Here is a 21,963-nt window from a genome sequence, read left to right on the forward strand (position 1 = left end):
AAATTAGGATATGATTGATGTAATTTTTATAGGCTGCAACCTAGTAACTATAGATTCTTGGATAAATTTGAGCATATGACAAAAAAAAACAGTCTTCACAAACATTTTTATTTAACGTAACTTTTATTCACCTTGATTTCGTCCTCCGAAGCGCTCGAGGGTCAGTTTCGAGAAGTTCGTTTTTAAATTCGCGAATAGCTTTCAGTAACAACCGTCAGTAGCGTCATACGGATTCGTGCAGGCCAATTGGCATATCAAGGATGTAAGAAAGGATTTTGTGCTCACGGCAGGACAGCGATCTCAGAAATCTAAGTGTTTATAGAGAGCAAAAAGTGCAAAAATACCCAAAAAGGACTAACCCTTTGGGCTTATGTGAAGGGCCCAATTGATGAATTTTATTTATCTTTTAAAAAAAATTATAGTTTTGGCGTAGTTCGTCCGGCACGAAGGTATTGGACAACGGATGATATTTGGCCATGACAAGTTTATTTCAACGAAGTCTACCTTTTCTAGTGGCGCGATTAACGATCGATTACATGCCCGCCGCGGAATAATGAATTTCTATTTATGTAGTTTTACGACAGTCATATGGTGGGGATAATAAAAGATTTCAGATTAGGCATATTTATTGATTAGCCATTTCATCGCAATTTATTATTGCCTTAAGGGAAGTATCAACAACGCCGTCTTGCGGATTTTTTTGCGACCAGTTACCAGTGTGTGTTTGTCTTTTATCAATTAATTGAAAAATACCTTTTTGCCTGATTTGATGGAATCATCAGTCTTATATACTGCCAGCTGCAACGATCGCAGGCAAACATTTGCAAGAATAGCACCTAACCAGAGGGAAATAGCATCTTCATGTATAATTACATTATGCCTGCCATCGCCAGTTGTCGGAATGAGACATCTCATTCAGGTTTGTGTGTAGTCGAGAGATATCTTTAGCTAAGTTTATCCAATATAATAGGTTTGCCTCCGTTCCCACCTATAATATTGCCTTTTTTTGATTCAACGACAGGAAATTTGCTTAATCGATTGTCCTTTTTACGTAGAGCCTGTTCTTATTCTTTAACTATAGTTATCTACCGCAGTTTTCAATAAACAATCAAACTATCAAACGTATTGTCTATTAACACATCTGCATCACTTACATTCGTTTCTGTCAGCCTTCGTTAGATTTCCTTCCGTCGACTACTTTTCTACCGGGACAGTGCACCACCATTTGTTTTTCATTTCGGTTTTAGCTATATTTAAGCCAGGTCTCGCTTCCCCCATGGGGTATGCATAATCAGCCATCACTGGTGGTAGCTTGCGGGTACACCGACCATCGGGCCGATCGCTGCTTAGCTTCCACCCTCGCCGAGAGTTCACCGTTGCATACAACAAAAATCGGCGATCGTGGCCATTGCTGTAAAGGTCCTGACAGCGCGCCGCGGGGCTCTTCCTTGCGATTTTTTCTCTTGGGCTCTAAGTTCGGTTCTGATCTCGGCAACCGGATACTAACATTTTGCCAATGCGACAAATCACTTTCGAACACATATTGAATTACTTCAAACCGACTAGTTCTACTAATGCCCTTTTAGGGTTGAGGGTGATCGCTATATATCGCGCCGATGTAAGGGCTTAGCTGCATTATACGCTTGACTGTTACCTTGCGCTGCCTCGTCTTGATTCATCTCAATGGTGATCACTTGAAAAGAAAGTAGGTAATTGAGCGCTTAAGCCACGTGCGTCCGACCTCTCTGAAGAAAAAAGAAAATATAATAGGGAAAAAGCAAAAGCATAGCGCAAGTATACAAACAAAAATTATATCTAGTGAACCGTAAGTAATAAGTAGTACAATGGATGCAGCACGATGCAGAAGAAAGACAGTGGCGTTCCTTCCATTGCCAATAGGAATTAAAAATGTACCTGTCAACGTAAAGCCCGACGTGCAATAGCATCTTACCTTTGACCTTGACGGTACATCTACCTGTTCCTAACGCCCGCTGTCTGGGAACAGTAATATGGTTTTGCCGCTTCTAGGCGGATGAAAACGTAATGTTGTATGGTTAGACAATCCTGCAATAGGATTCACTATCAAGATTCATTGTATCTTGGCTTAATCGAGATATTAGTTTCCTATTTCTAAATGTGGGTAGGTGTATGTTTAGGTAATGGTGTTTACCTTGCTAACTCTTAGAAATCACTTTGACTTTTCAATAGAAAGGTTCTCACACATTTGGCTGGAAGAAGACTAAACTCTCCATAGCTTGTTGATTTGTTTACCACCTATTTAAATCGATGTTAGCCTTAACATGCTCATAGATAATTGTATTCTAAATATCTTTTTAAACGAATCTGTGTCTCTCTTTAGAATACGTCCTGCTCGTTCAAAGATAAAAACTAGCACAACAAGAAGAAGTTTTTAGCATTTCCAAATGGTTCTAAGGTTCCTCACAGCAAAATGCTTGATACTGCCTAGTCATCTGCTAAAGACAAGTGATGAGATACCTGATTCGTCCCGAGCTTTCGGACCCTTCTTCGACAGATCACTAATCTGCAGTTCTCTTCGACATAGTGTGAATCTGAATATGATCTGCCGACAGCGTGCAGGCAATTGGTTCGCTTATAAAAACATCCCAGAACGTGTTTGAGTGCTGGTCCTTCTACTGGGTACTTTATGGTGTAGGTTCGAATCCGGGCATAGACACATCTTGTTTCGTGCTGAGAGCCAGTCACGTAATGAACGCCTAGCGACAATGTCGGAGATAGAGAGATACACCCTGAATAGAGGTTATTAGCGGCTTTTTAGGTGCTATACGTGAGTTCATGTGAAGAATGACATAGTCAAAGGGCTGTTTAAGAACCCATGAAAAGTTTGAAAAGCCCTGCTGAATTTGCTCAGGAGGAAGAGATGATTATTTAATTGGAATAGATGGTTGTTTTAATGCAGACGAATTACCTGAAAGCAAACATTTTTTTTGAACGCGGTTTTGTTCACCACTGTATGTAATGTTTAAGGCATTTTATCGTAGTTTGCAATGATTAAAAGCAACTTCTCTGTACGCGATAAAGGATGCGCTGGAGAGGTAGTTCTTGACCTTTGACCCACGTGATAACAACCGGTACTGTACATAGACAATATTTGCTCGCTTCTACCCATGGACTTTCAGGCTCATATACTTATTTCTCCTTTTTTTTTGAACATTCTCTATATTATACGTTAATGTAATTTTTCCTAATTCAACCTAATAAAACAGTTCCGGCCATTTCGGCTCCAAACTGGGTAATTAATTTTTTCTAGTTATTTAATTACGCCTTACACTATTCCTCCTTATCTTTGTAGTGTCTTCCCGTCATAGTGTAGTGATAACGTGCTTATCTAATAAAGTGGAGAGCACGTGGTGATATAGGTTCCAAATCCGGGTGTGTGCACAGTCAGTGTTGTGCTTGCTGGAGCTAGCCGTCTAAAGCAATGTTTAACGACTTAAGCAGTGAATGTAAACCTCAAAACGTTTAATGTCGTACCGTTTGGCACTCTTTTCGCTGATCAGTAGCAGTTTCCCCGCTATCCTCTACACATCACGTTTTTTTTTTACTCATCGCACTTTTCGAGTTATTCAATAACATCGGTGAGGTGCCTGTTTTAACAGTTTGATCGTATTGTTGCAATGATTCCGTTACCTCCCTTCGGTCGCTCAATTACCCTCATCCCGATATTTTACTAACTTGTTTTAGTAAGCCTGTAACATCGAAGCTGGTGTTTCATAACGCGCTAATTATTCCGTCTTTTCATTGTGGTCATGCTGTCACTACATTACAGTTAACTTGTAAGCCTAACACTTTTTCCGCTATTCCATCACGCTAAGTGATGTTAAGTTGTCCAAATGTCAGTTCTTATGACTCGATTGGTCTATGCTATTCAAAAATGTTGAAAGTAAAATGTTTTGATGGAATTTTCAGGCTCTTTAACAGATCTTTACCCAAAATGTTGACTTAGTAGTTAGAAATCTCTTTATATCAGATCTCACAAACAGAGGCGTGAATTTATCGTGATAAGATCATATCGGAACACGTCACGGTTAGTGGGATACAGTTTCCATAGAGACTAAACGGGCAGTTGCTATTCACCGCTGCAGAACAACCCCTAATCAATCTATGACCATCATTAGCGAGGAATCAAACTGGCATCGAAAAAAATAGTTATTTTCGTACAGTAGAAACAGGCTTGTTGGTGATTCACTCTCAGACCCAGCAAAATACTTAGAGAAGTATCCTCTTTGTGGTAGATCTTCAACCTAATTAACTGATGCTTATACGCATCCGGACAGTGTATAGCCTAATACAAATAGTTTGAGATGTCATGCTTCTAGCAAACGATCATTAGCGTCTTTTAACTTTAAGATGACATCGACGGATCTGATGATTGAGGCCTTATAGGCTTAACATTAAGTTAGGCTCCGCAGCATCTAAACCTAGTTCTGTCCATAGCAGTAGAATGCCTTTCTCGCGTTTATTTGTAGGCGCTTTTTACCTACTGATCTTATTCCAGCTAGAAACAACACGACTACTCTTCTAACATGTTGAACTGTTTTTAGTTCCGCTAGGATTAGTGTAGGTATCGGGTGATAGCCTACGATATTGGTGGCTTTTTCCCCCGACAGCATATGGTCTTACTGAAACCGTATCTGAAACTCACGAGACGGGCTAAAGGGGTCGGCTACATCGGCCACTTAATGTCCAACGGAAAAAGCGTCCCTTTGAGGTTGGTCGCATTCAAGCTAATGGCAGTTTACTTTCCATTAAAAGTGTTGAACTTGAAGTGTTCCTCGAACATTGCAGACACCCTTGAGATGAGCAACTTTTACCCGTTTCCCGGCAGCTTTCAGCTCTAACGGTCCTGTTCATAGGAACGTGCGCTAAGAATAACCGAACCGATAAGTATATACTTCAAGGTCAAGAAAGGTGGCACAATGTCTGTCAATGGCACTCTTCTGTGAGTTAATTTACACAATATAACTATATATATATAGTGTATGTATAGTAGTATAATATGTATAGGGATAACATACATTAACCTGAAAGCCGTTTCCTGTTTCGTTTTGTAATATATATACATTTTGCTTTTCAGCATTGACGTAAACATTTGAACGCGCAGTTCTTTGCTTTTTTCTATTACGTAATCTATCTTAGGGCGTAGGGTGAGCATATTAAGAATTTGCGTTTGTTGACTGTAACCCTTAACGTATTCTTGCTCTGGCTTAAGATATAAAATTGTTCTTGTAAGGATTACACATTTTGACGTAAATTCAACGTGGATTGCGAGTAAGTATGTGATAAATAGCTCAAGTAATGCTCGAATCTTCAATAGCTTCCGTTCCCAGTACAGGTTTTTAGCGACAAGGCTTTAGATTTGAACAAAAGTTATTAAAACGAATGGAACAAACAATATACCCTGGGCAATAGATACGCGCTAGTTGTGCGTTCGCTAAATTGGTAACTGCAACCTTACGGTGTCCATATTAACGATGGAAACATACAGAAATTGGTCGCTTGTGGTCGAATTGAGCATTCATCTTTACCGATCGCTCCTACGCAGTGTTTCATTGTTAAGGGCGAACTAACTATGTAGATATGCTTTTAAACGACAATAGCCTATGACGTCAATACTAGTGCCTAGATCTGGCGCTAGTAAGTCCCAGGCCCAGTGTGCCTAGGCGTCAATAGTGGTCAATCTCGCTACCGAAATATAGCACATCGTATAACGCATACGTCAATGTACTAGACTGAGTGTTAGACAATAAATTTCCCGCAATCGAGTTGCTAATTTTAACGAGACGAAAGCGGTGGTTCAGCCATTTTCATTGTATTTCGTACGTTTCTGTACGGCCGCGGTCGGTTAATTGTAGACAGTTTGATTTACCCTTCGCTGGCTTTGTTAATGCACAGATAACACCCAGCATTCTCAGGTGAACTTTGACGACGGTATTTGTGATCATAGGTTGTTAAAAAATGTTCAAATCGATGTTAACCGATCACAGAGACTGCTCGGCTAAGGTTCTGCTATGCATAAGGCCGCAAGGTACCCGAGCTATACTCCAAAACATCATACGCTATCTCTTAATAAGCAGAAGTAGTGAGAAGTTGAAATGTGCGTCTCAGGTCTCTCATAAACAGGTTTGCATCCCTCATAAAAGGTAAATGCAGTCCATTGGCGCGTTTCACGAACATAGGTATAATTTGGTCGAGTTTTTCGCATTGAGCTGACCAGGTGTGCCCACATTCCTACACAGCTTCCGTAGGTAGATCACCTTAATTTTAAATATCTAAATGAAGTTCCTAAAGAAGAATATTTAAAGGGACTTCCTATATCCAAATTTATTACTATCGCTTGTCGTCCCCTGTCCTGCAAACGCTCGGCCGTTACATTTAAGTACTTGAAGCTGGTCATGCACTTTAAGGCATTTCGTTCCAGCAACAGCGAGTAAATGTTATGGCCTTCGTTTTATCTTTGTTGGTCACTAGCCGCGTCTCATCCACATAGAACAACAGCCTATTGAGACCTTGCTGGGTATGAGACGTTCCCTGCCTAGATGAGTAAATCATCGGCATAAGGCAACGCTGAATCTAATACGAAAGGACAGATTATTTACCATAGTAGTAGATTTAGATTGTCATCCCGTTCTACGCAAGTGAATTGGGCTAACGGTCCCAGCTTATGATAATAGGCTGTAAAGGACAGCAGACGCCAAAGTCCTTTTGCCAAAGCGTGTTGCTGGAGCTAAACAATAACGTTATTTTCGTCCTGAGAATTACGAAAAGGCTGAACTGGGCTTTTGGGTCTAATGTAGCTTCATCCGATGCGAGATTCACATACCAGAACCGAATTCTACGTGTACTACCTAAACATTATGTGTACCCACATCAACGTAGCCCAATAGTCTTAATTAAACAAACTATTTCCAGGGGTCTTCTTCCCTAATAATATTTGTATAGCCGATCAAGCAGCAATTGTATGTTCTCATGTTGCAGAAAAACCGTATTTTTACTAATGGATATAAGATAGGTGTTGCGTATACTGTTCTAATACTGTTACTCTTAATCAATGGTGCCGTAATTCACGATTGATTAGCTTGACGGGTTCATGCGATACCTACTTCAAGTAATAGCAGTGAGCGCGTGGCACTAAGTTTATTTCTGTCCGGACCATAACGTTTGAGGCGTCGCCTTTCCAACATGACGACAGTGGTTACAGGCCTGGCCTATTTTTTATACAGTCGCCCAGCTAAGTCTACCAAGAAGCATTTTCGAAGCAAGCACTATATGCAGATCCGAATTGCTTTAAAGGATAGGGCCCAGTTGTGATTGCTTAGCGTCCTCAGTGGAAACCTGCTTAGAAGTGCAAAAATTATTATTTCACTGGCCGTTCATTCTGCTCGAAAACCGACTATAAGGCCATGGCTAACTTCTATAAGGCCATATTCCTTTAACCGTAGCAAAATTATATAATCATTTACCGTTCATCACTGTGATAAATCTAGCTGTGTATACGTATCGCATAGATCTTGATAAGCGCCTTCAACTTACATTAACTTTTAAGCGACTGCAACAGAACTAAGCAACGCTGAAAATCTACGATTCTAAGAGATACGCAGGTCAAAAAAAATCCTCGATTCAACTTCGAGGGCCGAATCAATATTTTGTTCATGACTGAAATGTTTGACGTTGTAGGTGGCAAGTTAATACAGGGCGGGAGTAGCAAATCTGCCCGTTTTAGGTTGATGTATTTACGACAAGCAGATTGCTTTGAACTTGATCATCCTAGGGACACTGGCGCTACGAATGTTAGATAACAAATACAGAGTATCATGGTAACCTTTTCTGAGATCTAGCAACGCCGTAGCATAACGACATGTAGAATGCGTTTAAGCTAAACTGTATTTCAACCATATAGCAGTTTTGATTAATTTCTCGATAGACCTGTATCAGTCTATAAGATAGTGACATTCTGATCCTTGCGTTTAGTCGAATAGAATGGCCTATTGGCCTGAAGTGTACGTTTAGAGTTATACTCTCGAAGACTGAGCGAGCCGTTAGTATTGCTTATATACGAAGCATATAGAGGACGATCCCTTTCACATTTACACAACACAATGCCTTTGTGTAACGACAAATGCTAGAACAACCACGACACAGCTCTCAAATCAATCAACTAAACTTCCTAAACACTTGTATCAAAGCCTAGCAAATAACAGGAACGCTACCCAGATGGTTATAGCCGAAGCTATTATTTGATCACGGTTTGAAGCGTACTACAGAACAGGATCCATACTTATCATTATATTCTATATAATACTAGCATATTGCTTGTATTTTTATTTAGATCAGCACAATTGCTCCACATGGGAAAAATCGATGGCAGAACTGCAATGTTGACTTCCCAAAGTTTCCGTATCAATGAGAAAGCATTTTTGTAGATGAGTTTGTACCACTACAATCTAGGGAATTTCTCCTTTGCACGAACTCGGTAATATATGAGCTGAAAGTGACAGACATGATTCCAAGAAAACGTAGACTATTCGTACCCGAACAAGTTATTGAAGTTTAGCCTTAGAGTCGCATATAGCCCTTATCGAGTTAAATCACTAACATTGCACGGGACTAAGATGAATGAAAAAAAGAGCATCCGAGCGTGAATACAGCGTCTGAAATGGAAAAATGCAGTAATGTATAACCCAGTCAAGGACAGGAATCGTTTTACAAAAATTAATTAGCTGACTGCCCATTGAAAAATGGAAAAATTGTAGAAAGGAAGTTATAATTAAGCGCTGCTGATTCTTCAACGCTTCCTGCCACAGTGGACTTGAAAAACACAGTACATAATATGGAAGCATATTATTATCGAGCTGTACGTCGAACGGTAACCAATAAATAACCAAAATGTGATTGCTTGCGAGCTAGGCTCAACTCGCATGTGTTGCAAATTTTACATATACATTTTGTTAAATAAAACAGTAGATAATGGCTCGTGTGCTGAAATGGTGCAATACATTCGTTTGCAAAGACGCATGTAAAATGCATATGTGTAGCTCTGCGCAGAGGAGTGATGAACGTTTCTTTCCAACCCCCATCTTTTTCTTGATGCAAATACTCCATTTAGTATATATTGTGTATACAAGCTCCGAATACAAGTATACGCTTTCTGCCTTCAGGCATTGGCACTTGACTGAGCAAAAAAAAAAAGGGAAAATTAACTTTTTTTTTCTTATCAATGAGATGTGTCGTACCTTTCTGTTACGATTATTTTTTACTTTTCTATTATCTACGATTTTATAGGCGATTTAGTATTGCCAAGTTCCTACATAGCGGCACGGTTGATTTTTATTTCAAAGATAGAAAACCTAACAGAACGATCCAATTATCAGTTTTTCTTGGACGGTCCCTTAGAAGCTTATGGTTTGACTTCCCGCGTAGGGGGATCGCAGAGAAATTCGCGCACGAATAAACAAATAATCAAATGAGCAAACGGGTTTTGTCAATTCAAAAGCTATAACTTGATAAAAATGCAGGACAACAGACAATCAAATTGCTTGGGCTGAACGCTCAGTATGGCACTTGCCCCTAAGGGTTTCGAACTGCCTATTCTGAGCAGCAGACGGCGATTACGGCTAAACATGTATCAGGAAAGTTGTCAAAAGCTTCTCACGGCAGTAGTTGTATGGATAGTAGTTTCCGGGACTCGTATTTAGACAATACCCGAACCTATAGGGTTAAAAAGTTAGGAGTACTTAGCGAGTGCTATAGCTTAGGGCCATTAAAGCCCATCGCACAGTGCCTATTAGGGCCAAGGACACTAGCATAAAAGCGGCCTTGGCCCTATTAGGCACTATTACCTGGAATCTAAGAGAGAAGTAAAGGCACAGCCGACGCGACGAATAATATGGAAGGCAAAGTCGTATACATATGGCAAAAAGAATTAAAGGCAATACCTAGTTTATCTCCATGAGCGCAGTTAGGAACACTATTCATAACATAGAGGCCTGAACTGCACGCCTTGATAAAGACCTCACTACCTTAAGCAGACGCTCAAAGACAACGGAGCCTTTTAAAGGCATCTTTACGAAATCGATAAAGCCCCGTCAGATACTCACGTCCTACGCACGATAGGCCGCAGCACACGCTGACGATCGGTACAGCACATTACTCGCACAAAGAAAAACACATTAAATTACGTCTAGGAAATAACTTGTAACGGTTTCATAATCCGGCCGCTAGCGGGCAGGCGACATTTGGACGAAAGAGACGATTTGTTAAGTTACAGCTAAGCAACGTCGCAAACGATTAATGCACATTGTAACAACAATAAGCAGTAATGGAAAAAACCGCGCAGTCCTTTGCCTTTTTTTATTGCGTAACTTACCTAAGAGATTGCCGACGCTGGATATATAGCGTTAGGCTATTGTTATGTCGTGATCGAAGCAGCGGTATGTTACTGTCAAATTCTCTGAGCTACTAGATTTGTGTATTGTTTTGATCGTGCTTCCTTTGGTAGATCACAATGTCCTGTCTTTTACGATTCTGCCAGGGCGCGTCGCCGTCCTTTCCTAAAGTGCCTTGCTAACAGCAGCAGTGTCCTACAATAAAGACCTGTAGTTTTCTATGTCGAAATTTACCATAATTCTCCTTGGGGCTAGACCCATTAAGTATATTGTGTTTCATTTGCTTTACTCACGCCCACAAACGCTCAATATTCGCTTTCTACTATGTACTAATCTCCTGCCATTCGTCCCTCCTTCCTATATTCCGTCGCTAAGTTAAAAGCCGGTTTCTTTACTCGTTTGCGTTCGCAGAGCAGGCGGGCTCATTGTTAAACGAAATCTTTCAACAAAATAGGTTGTACACGCTTTGTCGGTCGTCACAGTGGCCTATTTCGGCTTGAACGTCGTCCGATGTCGGTAACATCTACATGTATTCCACCGCTGTTAGCCTTCATTGGCGTCACAATATAGCTGGCATCGCCTGTGTGTATGCTCGTATATATTTTTCTAATATTTCGCCGCTGACCCAGGATGGTAGTTTCGGAACGCGAGTCCAATGACACTTTCAGTCTTCCTATAGACGGAGTGAATGTGGTACCGGTAGCCGGATTGAGCATACTGCACGTAAGCATTCAGAGAACGAAAGAGGCAAGGTCCGAGAAAGTGACAATTAGATTGGCCGTACGTGTCATCCTTACACCCATGTATGTTTGTGCTCCATAGGATTTAATGGAAGTGTATTCGACGTGTGTGTACCATGTTCGAGGCGCTATCTCATAACAGAAAAGTCTCCTGGTTTTTTCGTAAATGCATGAAAGGCCAGTGAACGTCGCTAGCAACGGTGCAGCTACAGTTACGACTACGGTAAAGCATCATATGGACACGTACGAGATTTATGGTAGCCAGCGGAGGACCAACTCGTGCTGGAGATCTCCTGGTATCTATGTTTTTTGGGGACGGTACAGTTCATTGCTAGTAGCTACGGAACAGGTGAACGTAAGAAAGAAGCCTGGAGCAATTAACAGCCAAGCTCTGTTCGCTACAAACACCCACACATGGGCATATTCTCATCTCAGAGAGAATTACGTTCCCTGGCGGAAATCAGTCGTGGCGTGTCGTAGGCGATCGAAGTGCGTAAATACTCTAAACGTGGTAAGAAAATCAAAGTTTGTGGAAGTGTCCGATCGCACACTGGATTTTGTTGGTAAGCCATCGTAGAGAACATCGCCGACCGTGCTCAGATAGAGATCGTTTTAAGATCCGCCCTTCGCGTGCCTTGCGCTTCCGCCTTGCTTTTATCATTCCATTACGACTGCTATTATTATTTTTTCTACACGTGTATGATGTCGCCATATCGCTGGTGTGTAAGGTCCACGGAGGCTGCCCGGAACTGGTGCCGCATTTACTTGCGCTGGCTATCATGTAAGTACCATCGCACTAACTTATTAAGGCGATACAGACAAGCATTGACTAACGAACGGTGCAAAAAGACATTTAACAGATTCGAGAGGCCAAAGCGGTCTGGACAGAGACGCCATGTGGATCAGCTGTTGGTTGTTAGTTTTCAGAGGAATAAAAAACGAAACGATAAACCATCATCTGCTACATATCTTTTTCATTTTTCTTATAATAGACTCAGCTAACTTGGGGGGCTGAGGTGCGGGTACAGAACTTTCGACTGCGTTCTGATGTCAGGTGATATTATATATTATACTTATTTTCTTCCTTGTGTGCTTGTTAAGAAATTTAACATTTGTTCATTCAGTTAGATTTACGTACCTGATAAAATACTCTATACAAATACACGTCACTATATCGCAACACAGTGACATTTGACCCTGCTTTCACTGACGATAATTATCACTCATGCTTACATGCATCATACAAAGGCATCTTAATTCAATATATATGGTAACTGCCTTTGGAGTTATGTAACTTAAAGTATGTGACTGTACGGATTAAGGACCAGTGTAATGGAAACTTGGGTCAATTTGTCTTTGCTAATTAACAACGGCGTTCTGAGCGCAAAGGACGCATTTGATCTAGAGGGGGCTATTAAATCCGGCCGGGAACATCGACAATAATAATCAAGCGCTTATATAGCTTAGTAGTGTTAATTCGATTCTATATATATATATATAAATTTCAGGTAGAGGGCTAATACGCTAAACAAATATGCTGATTTATCCTTTCGAATTTGGGCCGATTGGAAGATTTTTTCCACGGTCAGTATCGGTTTCCTTCAGGAAGGGGTCATCCAGACTGCCCTGCCCAGGCGAAAACCTTACAAGGTCTATTTGGCAGTTTAATTCACATATGTGGTACCTCACAACAGCTGAGCGCTGCACTGAAAATTGGTGAAGCGCTAGCATCATTGTTAACTGGATTGCGGATGGATGTATAACGAGCAAGCGGTACACGACGTATAAATTAGTGTTCCTTATTCCGACTTAATTGCTGGATGGGAAGCATTTTATTGGAAGAGCAGGATACGTGAAATATGTTCACTGCAACGGGCTAGCTGTTGCTAATAGAATAACTGGATCATGCAAACAAATTTAATGCAGTGGTATAAATCAATTAGTACCGCAGGAAACCCGGATTACTACCATGCATCCATCTTAGTTTAACAAATTTTAAGGGATACGGCTCAAGGTCTCCCGCGACGTTGGGCATCAATGATTCAGAGCACGCAAAAAAGTTCCAATGCTTCAAACAACGACAGAGCGATTCTTATTTGTCGGCATGAAATCAACTTTTCAATGGTCGACACAAGGTTGTCAATCATAAATTGAGGTTGCGACACAACGCTTATCTTTTTAGCAAAGACTAACGATAAGGGACCTGTACCTACAAAAGCTGTAAGTATTGGTTCAACGAGCCGTTGCATGCAACTAGGCCTAGGATAAATTCAAAGTATACGCCAAATGACTCCTGTCAAATCAACAAAAAAGATGCAAAACATACAATGTATTATAGATATTTGCGTGATTCCACTTTACGATAGCACTTACAGAAGCTTCTGGTTAGTTCTTTCCTAACTTTGGGAGCCTTTGTTAAACCTCTTATAATCCTCATAAGTTTTTTTTTTACCAATGTTTCAATGTTTCCAAAGAGTTCCACGTCTACTTTTGCCCTAAGTACTAGCACCTGATGTTGCTGATTTGTTTGGTCAATAGGTCAGCAATAGACTTTATGTCATAACAGACACGGGTAACAGAACATATTTTGTAATATCGGCCTCTGCATGACTATTGTAGCATTTAATAGAATCTACTGATATGCGTACCTGTAAAGCTGCGAGAAGAAGCGCTGAACAGAGATCCCAGTGGCAGTGATTAAACCAGGCCGTGGGAATTTGTGCCAGGCATACTGGTATCCTTCCTAAACGGATAGGTAACTCTTGTGTAGAATGTCTTGAAGAAGGGAATACTTACTATAGATGTATACTATATAAAACAACTATTATTGTAAAAATTTCCTGAATTTCGAAATACATAGGTACGAGAACGGTTTAACGGATTCTGAATAATCATACCATTTACATAATTTAATTGATTTCAAAATTTCGTTGTCTGCGCTCCTTCGATACAAACCACATCTCGCTTGATGGGCAGATTCGTGTAGCCAATTTTCTTTAGTGGAAACACCCTGGTCTCTAAACAGGAAAGCAACATTAGCTCGAGTTCGGTATTTATATAAGCACCTCTATTTTATTGGGATACATACATTAACTAACGATAAAAAAAAAAGAGCGAATATTCCTTATGGGCAGGATCGACCCTATCAGAGACAGTCAGAAAAAATCACAACTTTCACATATTTTCCTTTTATCTATAAGCTGTTTTCATTAACGGCTGCTAAGAAATACCTGTATCTCAATTCAGACGTTAGCAGTTCTGATGGGTAATTGGTCCATATTCGTATTTTACTATGCTTCTTTTTGTCCTGGTACAAACAAATGGCAACGAATTAACTTGTTCATTTGTGAGTAGGACAGCTTCATGTATAGCACAGGAATCAGTGCCATGAGAGTGACCGGCAGCAGATTACACTAACAAGCCTTATTAATATCTCTACGCGATGTTGCGGCTGTTTTTGGGAACCGAAAACCAAGTGTATGCCAATTTGCTGGTAGACAGTCGGCAGTTATAACGCGCTCGGTACGCGCGTCTAGGACCCCATAGGACAACTTAAGTCAGTCTTCCTTCTTATCCCTTCTATCTCTATTCTATCTAAACCAACTTACGACTCTGTCGGCGGCGGTGGCAGATTTGCGAGTACTGAATACACACACTCCATACTGTTGCATGGTTGAGTATATAAAATTGTCGGGAGCAAGCGAATAAGTTACGGTGTTTGCAGAAATAGGCTAGAACAAGCAGGCTACGTATTGCATAACAAAGATACCGACTGAATTGGCATACCTGTCATTGCTTATGCTGTCGCTGCGTATTGATATTTGACATTACAGAAGCTTGACGGCGCACAGATAGAAGGTTCTCGTCACGATCGGGACGGTGAAGCATTTCGCGACCGCATTAACGCGCCTATCGGCGTTAGGAAACATCCGGACGTCACGGACGCTCTCACGAAATCATTTTAAGGGTGAAGTAGCAGAGCAAGCAAAACAACTGGCGATAAGTTTATGTTTGTTCTTGTCTATGTGTTGATGTCTGGCTGTGTCGATGTTTGCATAATCCGCTAACAACTGGAGGGCTTTCGAAGCCGTCCATTGCGAAATTTTTGTCCTGTGTCGTTGTGTAACAGAATATGTAGTGCCTTACATCTCGGTAAGTCTGTCTACCATCATGGACCGTTGTGTATACTCAGCTATTGGAGGCACGGTAAGCCACCGGCTAAAATTGGCGTTAACGCCATTGTTACCAGTGTTGGTCCCATTTTTTCTATAATAATCGAAATGTAATTTGTGAAACAATTCTCACTGGTTTTTTGAATGCATTAATACAACAGTGCATCATAAAAGCTTCCAGCTGTCAAGACTAAAGGCAGATCATCACTGGTGAAGCTGAATGAATACAAAATCTTCTTGCAAATTTCTTGAGCCTTGACAATGAAGATAATGATCCGATCTATGCGTGTTCAGCTTGTTCCAAATGTACGATTACTGAATGAAACTCGTAGACAAACTAATTTAATCGAATACCTCATTCAGCCCTTCAGGTATATTCACATTAGGATAGAGCGGAAAGTTAAATAGACAAGAAAGCCGAACGCTTGTGGTCACTATAAAGTGATTTCTAATTAATATAAATAAACCGCCTTGGATTTATCTAGTGCTCATAAAATATGGCCCGTCTGAAGCATCACTGGCTTGACAGAAACAATTATTACTAGCAATAATAAAAGTAGTAGCAATAAAAAGTCTTCCTAAAATCCAAACGGCTCGTTACAAATTGTATGCATAAGTCGAAGAATGAACCCCGTGCTGGGCGTTTGCTGCTATTGACTCCCCCCCGTTGTACGATCGAAACGCCACATCAACTATTCCATTAATACGTTACGCGCCGTTCAAAATAAGCATCTAGTAATAGCGCATCGCCATCGCTCTTATTCCTTTATAGGGAGCGATTTGCAGTGCTAGATCTCATCGAGTATCTCGTTAGTTAAGCTTGTATACTTCCTCCTATACTAGCTCCTTGGTTGTATAAACCACTATTAACATACGCCAACGTAGGCTGTTAATGCCTATGAGGAACGATTATTGCGAGATTACACGAACACAATTACGATGGTTTGTCTTCTCATTCTGCACAGGTATAAGGCCCTGAGTGGCAGGAGTTTTTCTAGCTAAACGTCCCCATGATAGAAATAACGTATTTTAACGCCTACCTATTTTTAGTTCATTAAATTTAGGGGCACATAACGCGCCTAGGAGCGGAGCGTGAACGCTCCTTCAAACTGGAAAGGGAAATCCTTTTCAGGTAGTAGTAGTACCTCGTCGAGGCCGCACCGAATCAAACATTTGAAACGTGTCAGCTGAACTATACAAGCTATGATAGTTGGACATGTCTCTTGAACAGTAAGAACTCAAGTACCAATTTAATGGCATAGGTTTATTAGGCCAAATTATACTTCAATTCAGGATCGTATCCTTGGTAGGTCACATAGATAGACGTAGATATATATATATATATATATATATGTATGTATACCAAAATAATCATTGACCATAAATGTTGTTCTTATAAAAACTTATGGCTTAGTTGCTATGCAAAACCAAAATCAGTACCTATCATCTACGTGCCTTGATGTTTGCCGCGTGTATCGCAAACGAGTAACATACACGATTCCGTACTCGGGGAATATAAAATGGCTTTTGCCATACGGTGAGCCAAAAATTAGTCGAGTAGTTATGAACGAATGTCTAAGACGCTCGGAGCGATGCTGGTGGTTATCTAGCCTAAATATCTAAAATTCTATGGGTGTTGTAGTGACGAGTCAATTTGGCTTTCGCAAAGTTCACTTAGCTTAACAAATGCAGTTACAGACAAACGTCGTTAGGTTGATAAAGATCACCACGTATTTAGAGAAATCAGAAAAGGTATAGCCCCAGAGTGCAGGGCAAGCAAACTGCTACGATACAATTGGTGCCTTTACCGCCACCGGAGCATTAGGACGCCTCGAAATGGAGAGCAGTGCGGAGCCATGCGCGTAATCTACGGCTCAGCAGATCGCTGGCTGAGTACAATAGGCCAAAGCCGAACGGCATAAAGCAACAGCTGATTAGATGCCAATCTGAGATAGCTGGGCTTAGCCCCAGATGCTGGCAATGGGTCGTCTCTTAGATCCTGACATAGGTCCTCTCTGATCGGCGTCGCTATAGTCGAGTTTCGTTCTTGACGACAGCCCCACTCTAGCGTCACCCCTTATCCTGACTTGAACCACTGCTACTGATTGGAATGATGACCGAAAAGCGAGTCGTAGTATTAGTATAGCAGTTACAATGAATCTGCGATGCTGCTTGTTGCCAACTGGGAAACTGCTCTGATCACAGACCAAGCTTGGGACGCAGTCGATTAAAACGGTAACAAACCATAGTTTCTGATGGCTAACATCTTTGGTCTAGGAATAGGACCCGTTCGACTAAGGTGAGAGAGTTTCAAGTGCCGGCAGCTGTTCTCAGTATTGCATTTTTCTTCGACTTCGCGGGCAGTTTACAGACGAACGCTACAGCTACTAGCAACCCCGGTCTCCGCATATGTTCGAAGTCAGCCCATGTGCAAACATACTGTACATAGTTTAAACTTGCTACGGACTACGGTGTAATTCAGAGCGCTGTAAATATAATTGTTCTGTAGAAAAGGTGATCGAATTTTCGATCTTGCTTTACTTGTTTGCGTCGAGGGCGGCTCATCGCAGTTTTGCTCCTTTCGGAACAGCATCTCCGGAACCACCAAACTCACCATAAAAGGATCAGATTAAATTTTCTTATAATGGATTATGAAGCCATAATTACTGAGAGATTGTGGTTGGTTTAGGATCGAAAAGTCGATGCCTTCGACTTCGCTTGGGAAAGAGCCGAACTGTCTTCGTAAGGCACAAAAAATCCTCATACGAATACACCGATTAGGAAAAACCATAATTCCTATTAGTAAGAAGCCTTGTTTGAGAGTCGATACTAACCCTCGATGTAGCTACTCTCTTAGTTTTATAAATGGGCGAAATTCTGAGATATCGTCTTCTTTGAAATCAAGGCAGGGCAAACAGCGAACCGAAGACACACAATGGTGCCTATGCTATACCATGTCCCAGCGGATTGTCAATTCCAAGATAGGAATAAGGCAAGTAAACTTATGATAACTAGTTAAACAACGCTCAAAGGTTATTACCGATAGGCTGACACATTGCCTGTCGTTCATCGTAACCATAATGGCGGCCAATGCCAACTTACGAAATCTTTCAGACCAGATTAAAAAGCCGTTGCAGCAGGAATATTTGTTTCAACAATCGCTTGGCTTTTCTATATAGAATGCTCACTGTTTGAGCCCCAATGAAAAGATTAATGAAAAAAAAAATAGATGTTTTCTTTTACAAAAAAGCAACTATTAAAAAATATTTGTTTGTTTTTGCGCTTAGCGTTATAGCAAATCGTCAGGAAACTGTCTAGAGGCAATTTATTAGACTGCAAAAGCTACTCAAACGCCATTCAAGTGATTTAACCTGCAGGGTAACTTTCTGAGAACTATGCAGCGGTTGGCTCAAATCGTTCAGCTGCATTACCATCTGGAGCTGGTGCTATACAGGAAGTGTGGTCTTGGAACACTTGGTCGTTTATTGTGGTAGGGCAGTCTCTCGTCCCAATTTTGCCTAATGGAGCTTTCTGACAAACTTTAGTCTTGAAGGCAACCCATATCGAAAATAAAATTTTCTATTTCGAACAATAGCACACTAGTTGAATTCCGAGTGAACGCCGAGCATCACCGTAGGCCATGAGCCCACCGTGTCTTGCTGTAAAATTCTCAGGGTAGCATACAATTAGGGGTGGTCTTTTTCCAGAAGGTTGCCACCAGAGATTCGTAGCTTGAGGAGAATTTTCTGTAAATAGTAAAAAAAAAAAAAACTGCACAATAACTATGATTTCGTTCCAACAAGGTTGAAAAAATCAAATGGAAGTCTCGTTGGTAGATCTACTCCAGTCTGGATGACGTGAACGGTGATCCGTCGTAATGTATAGAAATGGTCTATGTCAGATATTGTATATTTGAGGTAGATACCTTCCTTCCTCCCTCCCTTCCTTTATATATTGATGTCGTCATTCATTATAACGATGAGGACACAGCGGCTAGCATTAAATATTATTATGAAAATGCGGTTTAATCAGAGTGTGATTGGCTTTAGCCATCTTTATTAAACGTTGTGCAGAGGGATCGGCAAATCTAATCCAAAAGCTTTGAACTGCTAAGCATTTAAAAATGCGTAATATATAATTACGAAATTCAGTTTTTTAACTTCACTGTGACCTTAGGTTGAACGCGTTAAAGCAGTAAGGTCTACAGCATATCTAATGCTTCAGGAATCAAAACAGCAATACGTCTGCCTTAAAGGGCTTCTATGTTCCTAGTTTTGCGTCAGGTAACACCGTTGAGCATCCTATCACACAGACGCCTCCCAGCAGCAAACGTAGCTTGTCCGTATGCCCGGGTTTAAACCTGAGTCACAACGTGTCCCTAAGACTAACATACAGACATGTTACCCGCTAACTTACCACGGGAATGCCTTGAAAGAGCTGCCTTCCACAAAACACCCCATTTAAATATCAGGGGAATTTATAACGCGAACTTAGCTTATGAGTCTGCACATTCAGCTGGCTAAGCTACAATCCGGACTTGTTGGACCCTACAAAAGGCTTGCGTTGTACAGGTATGGCGACCTTGAATAAAGTGTTAAGAGAAACAACATGGGGTGTGGCACAACGCTACGTTAAGTTACCTTTGCCGTGTTGCGCCTGAACTGGTGCAGTTACGCACAATAGGGAATCATACAGCAAAAACCAGACGTATTTTGGTTAAAAATATGGGGTCTGGTTCTTTGCTAATATCGTGCGGAACCTTCGGCGCATCTTTAAGAACGTAGTGCTTCCAAGTGTATGGAAGAACAATATTCCGATTGAGGCATTGTCGTAATATTATTAGTGACAGACCCAAGTGCAGGGCCGGGTTTGGCCGGTTTTCGGCATTTGAAACGATTCCGATCTGCACGGTACCGGTAGACAAATCTAATATTAAAGTTTCGAGGAATTTAAATAGAAGCAAATTAGTTAACTCCCTTCTGGCTTTCCTTCGACACGAAGTCGATTCTCGACCTTCGCCTTATCGAAAATGCTAGTTAGGATAATAATTAGGTTTTTTTTTTAGAACTTTAGACAATGTCTTATAAAATAATAATACTATTCAATACTTATGAGGCTGTTTAGATATACCGTGATATTCTGTGATACCCACCAATTTTACATACTAGTATCCGTAATTAGTCTTTTCTCATATATTATCACCGCAATATTTTTAGCATTGGCATATTAGAAAAAGGTCAGCTCATCCCGTCAGTTACATACTGGACAATTTGCGGGATCAGGGATGGTAGTGACTGCGCGATGAATGAAACAGTTCGTTTTCTGGGAGGATCTGCAGGCTCGAGTCGATAACACAGAGTTCCCAGTAGCAAACGATACAGGTGTCCTGTTTGTTTCTAATGCGTATCGATGTACAACAAATGAGAAATTTTTATATATATTTCATTTTAATTGTAGATATTGAAAAAAAATATTAGATCATGAGCATGTTTATAAGGACACAACGACGCCAACCAATAACTACGAATGTGTCTAAAGTAAAACAACGATAACTGCCTGTTCAGTCGTCGTTTTGATGGCGCTTCTGATGTTTCGAATCTTACGACCGGTACAATTTACATTAGATATCCTTTAAGACGGCTTACGCCATCACGAAGCTCACTTCCGGTTTCAAACCTTCAGGTATTTTTAAGTTTAATAAATAAACATGATACCACTGCGCCATCACTGGGACGGACGAAATTTCTATGAAACGCTACATCACTGCATTATCATACGTTTCAACTTGCTGTTGGAACATTTCGCATGCGTTGATCGGATTTGTCGGGCCGGCCAAACTGAGTATGCCTTTTCTGACACGGCTACGGGCGTATTGATTGACTGATGACTCGTTGAACATGGTGACGAAAATAAGCCTTGTATCATAATAGCCGCTGCATCGCCCCTATATATTGCAAGGCGTCGCTGGCCAATCGGCAAGAAGCATAGAAAGAGAAGAAGTAGAAATGATGAAGCTTTGCGATAGCTGCCTTTTGGCGCGCATGGCTTGTAGAAAATGTTAACTGCAAAGAATTTTAACTGACTGCGTATACACCAGGGCAAGCCGCGAACCGTTTTGGCCCCGTTTGAGGTCCACTTATCCCATAAAAGTCATCTCATGATGGACACCTCGTAGGCCGTTCCCAACCTCGATTTAGAAAACAACCTTTTATCGATATGCTCGGGCTTGGCGAAGTGGTTAGCAAAAAGTCTAGATCCGCACCACCAGACCAGATCATAAAGGACGGACCACAGGTCAGCCTTAATCGCAGTGTTCCTTTTTTTTACACTAATCTAATAGTTTGTTTCTATTTGGAGCTTTTCGACCCTTCTTCATATTCTAAGCCCTGCAGACAATCCTAAATTTGGTTCTAATTTGACACTGTTTAAGAAATTCGATAATTATTTCGTTCCTTGTTGACCAATTTACGTCATCGTGTGTAACCTCCTTTTGGCTAACCACAATCTCAGATATAAATCTTTGCTTTAAAGCAGTCTACCTCGAAATGCTGTGTTCTTTAATGATCTTAAGAATTGTTCTTTGGCTAACTCTCGGCTAGAAGTGTTTCGCAGCTTCTGGCTCTCGAG

At 40.9% G+C, this 21,963-nt stretch overlaps 1 protein-coding gene and 1 long non-coding RNA gene across 16 annotated transcripts in view; one reads left to right on the top strand and one right to left on the bottom strand.

Annotated features, from left to right (window-relative positions):
- Mctp (multiple C2 domain and transmembrane region protein) overlaps positions 1 to 21,963 on the top strand; it is a 73,378-nt gene that overhangs the window by 2,088 nt on the left and 49,327 nt on the right. For 11 of the 14 annotated variants that reach the window (XM_086990053.1, XM_086990054.1, XM_086990058.1 and 8 more), the window contains exon 1: positions 10,382 to 11,945. The exons of 1 other annotated variant lie outside the window; for it this stretch is intronic. In XM_086990053.1, the coding sequence (XP_086846179.1) occupies positions 11,864 to 11,945 (82 nt within the window). In that variant the 5' untranslated portion in view covers positions 10,382 to 11,863. Of the gene's footprint in view, positions 1 to 10,381; positions 11,946 to 14,997; positions 15,132 to 21,963 lie in introns of those variants that run through there. 2 more of the 14 variants (XM_086990057.1, XM_086990056.1) reach the window with 2 other exon arrangements.
- LOC147755456 (uncharacterized) lies at positions 127 to 10,384 on the bottom strand. Of its 2 annotated transcripts, XR_015328303.1 has the most exons (5): positions 10,137 to 10,364; positions 8,571 to 8,690; positions 2,497 to 2,947; positions 1,952 to 2,064; positions 159 to 1,693 (listed from the first exon to the last, which is right to left on the bottom strand). It is a non-coding gene; the product is annotated as an uncharacterized LOC147755456 (long non-coding RNA). The 2 variants fall into 2 exon arrangements; XR_015328302.1 differs by having other exon boundaries at positions 127 to 1,693; positions 2,497 to 8,690; positions 10,137 to 10,384.

This window comes from Varroa destructor, unplaced genomic scaffold (genome assembly GCF_002443255.2).
Source record: "Varroa destructor unplaced genomic scaffold, Vdes_3.0 BEIS01000005.1, whole genome shotgun sequence".
In the NCBI taxonomy this organism is placed as follows: Eukaryota; Metazoa; Arthropoda; class Arachnida; order Mesostigmata; family Varroidae; genus Varroa; species Varroa destructor.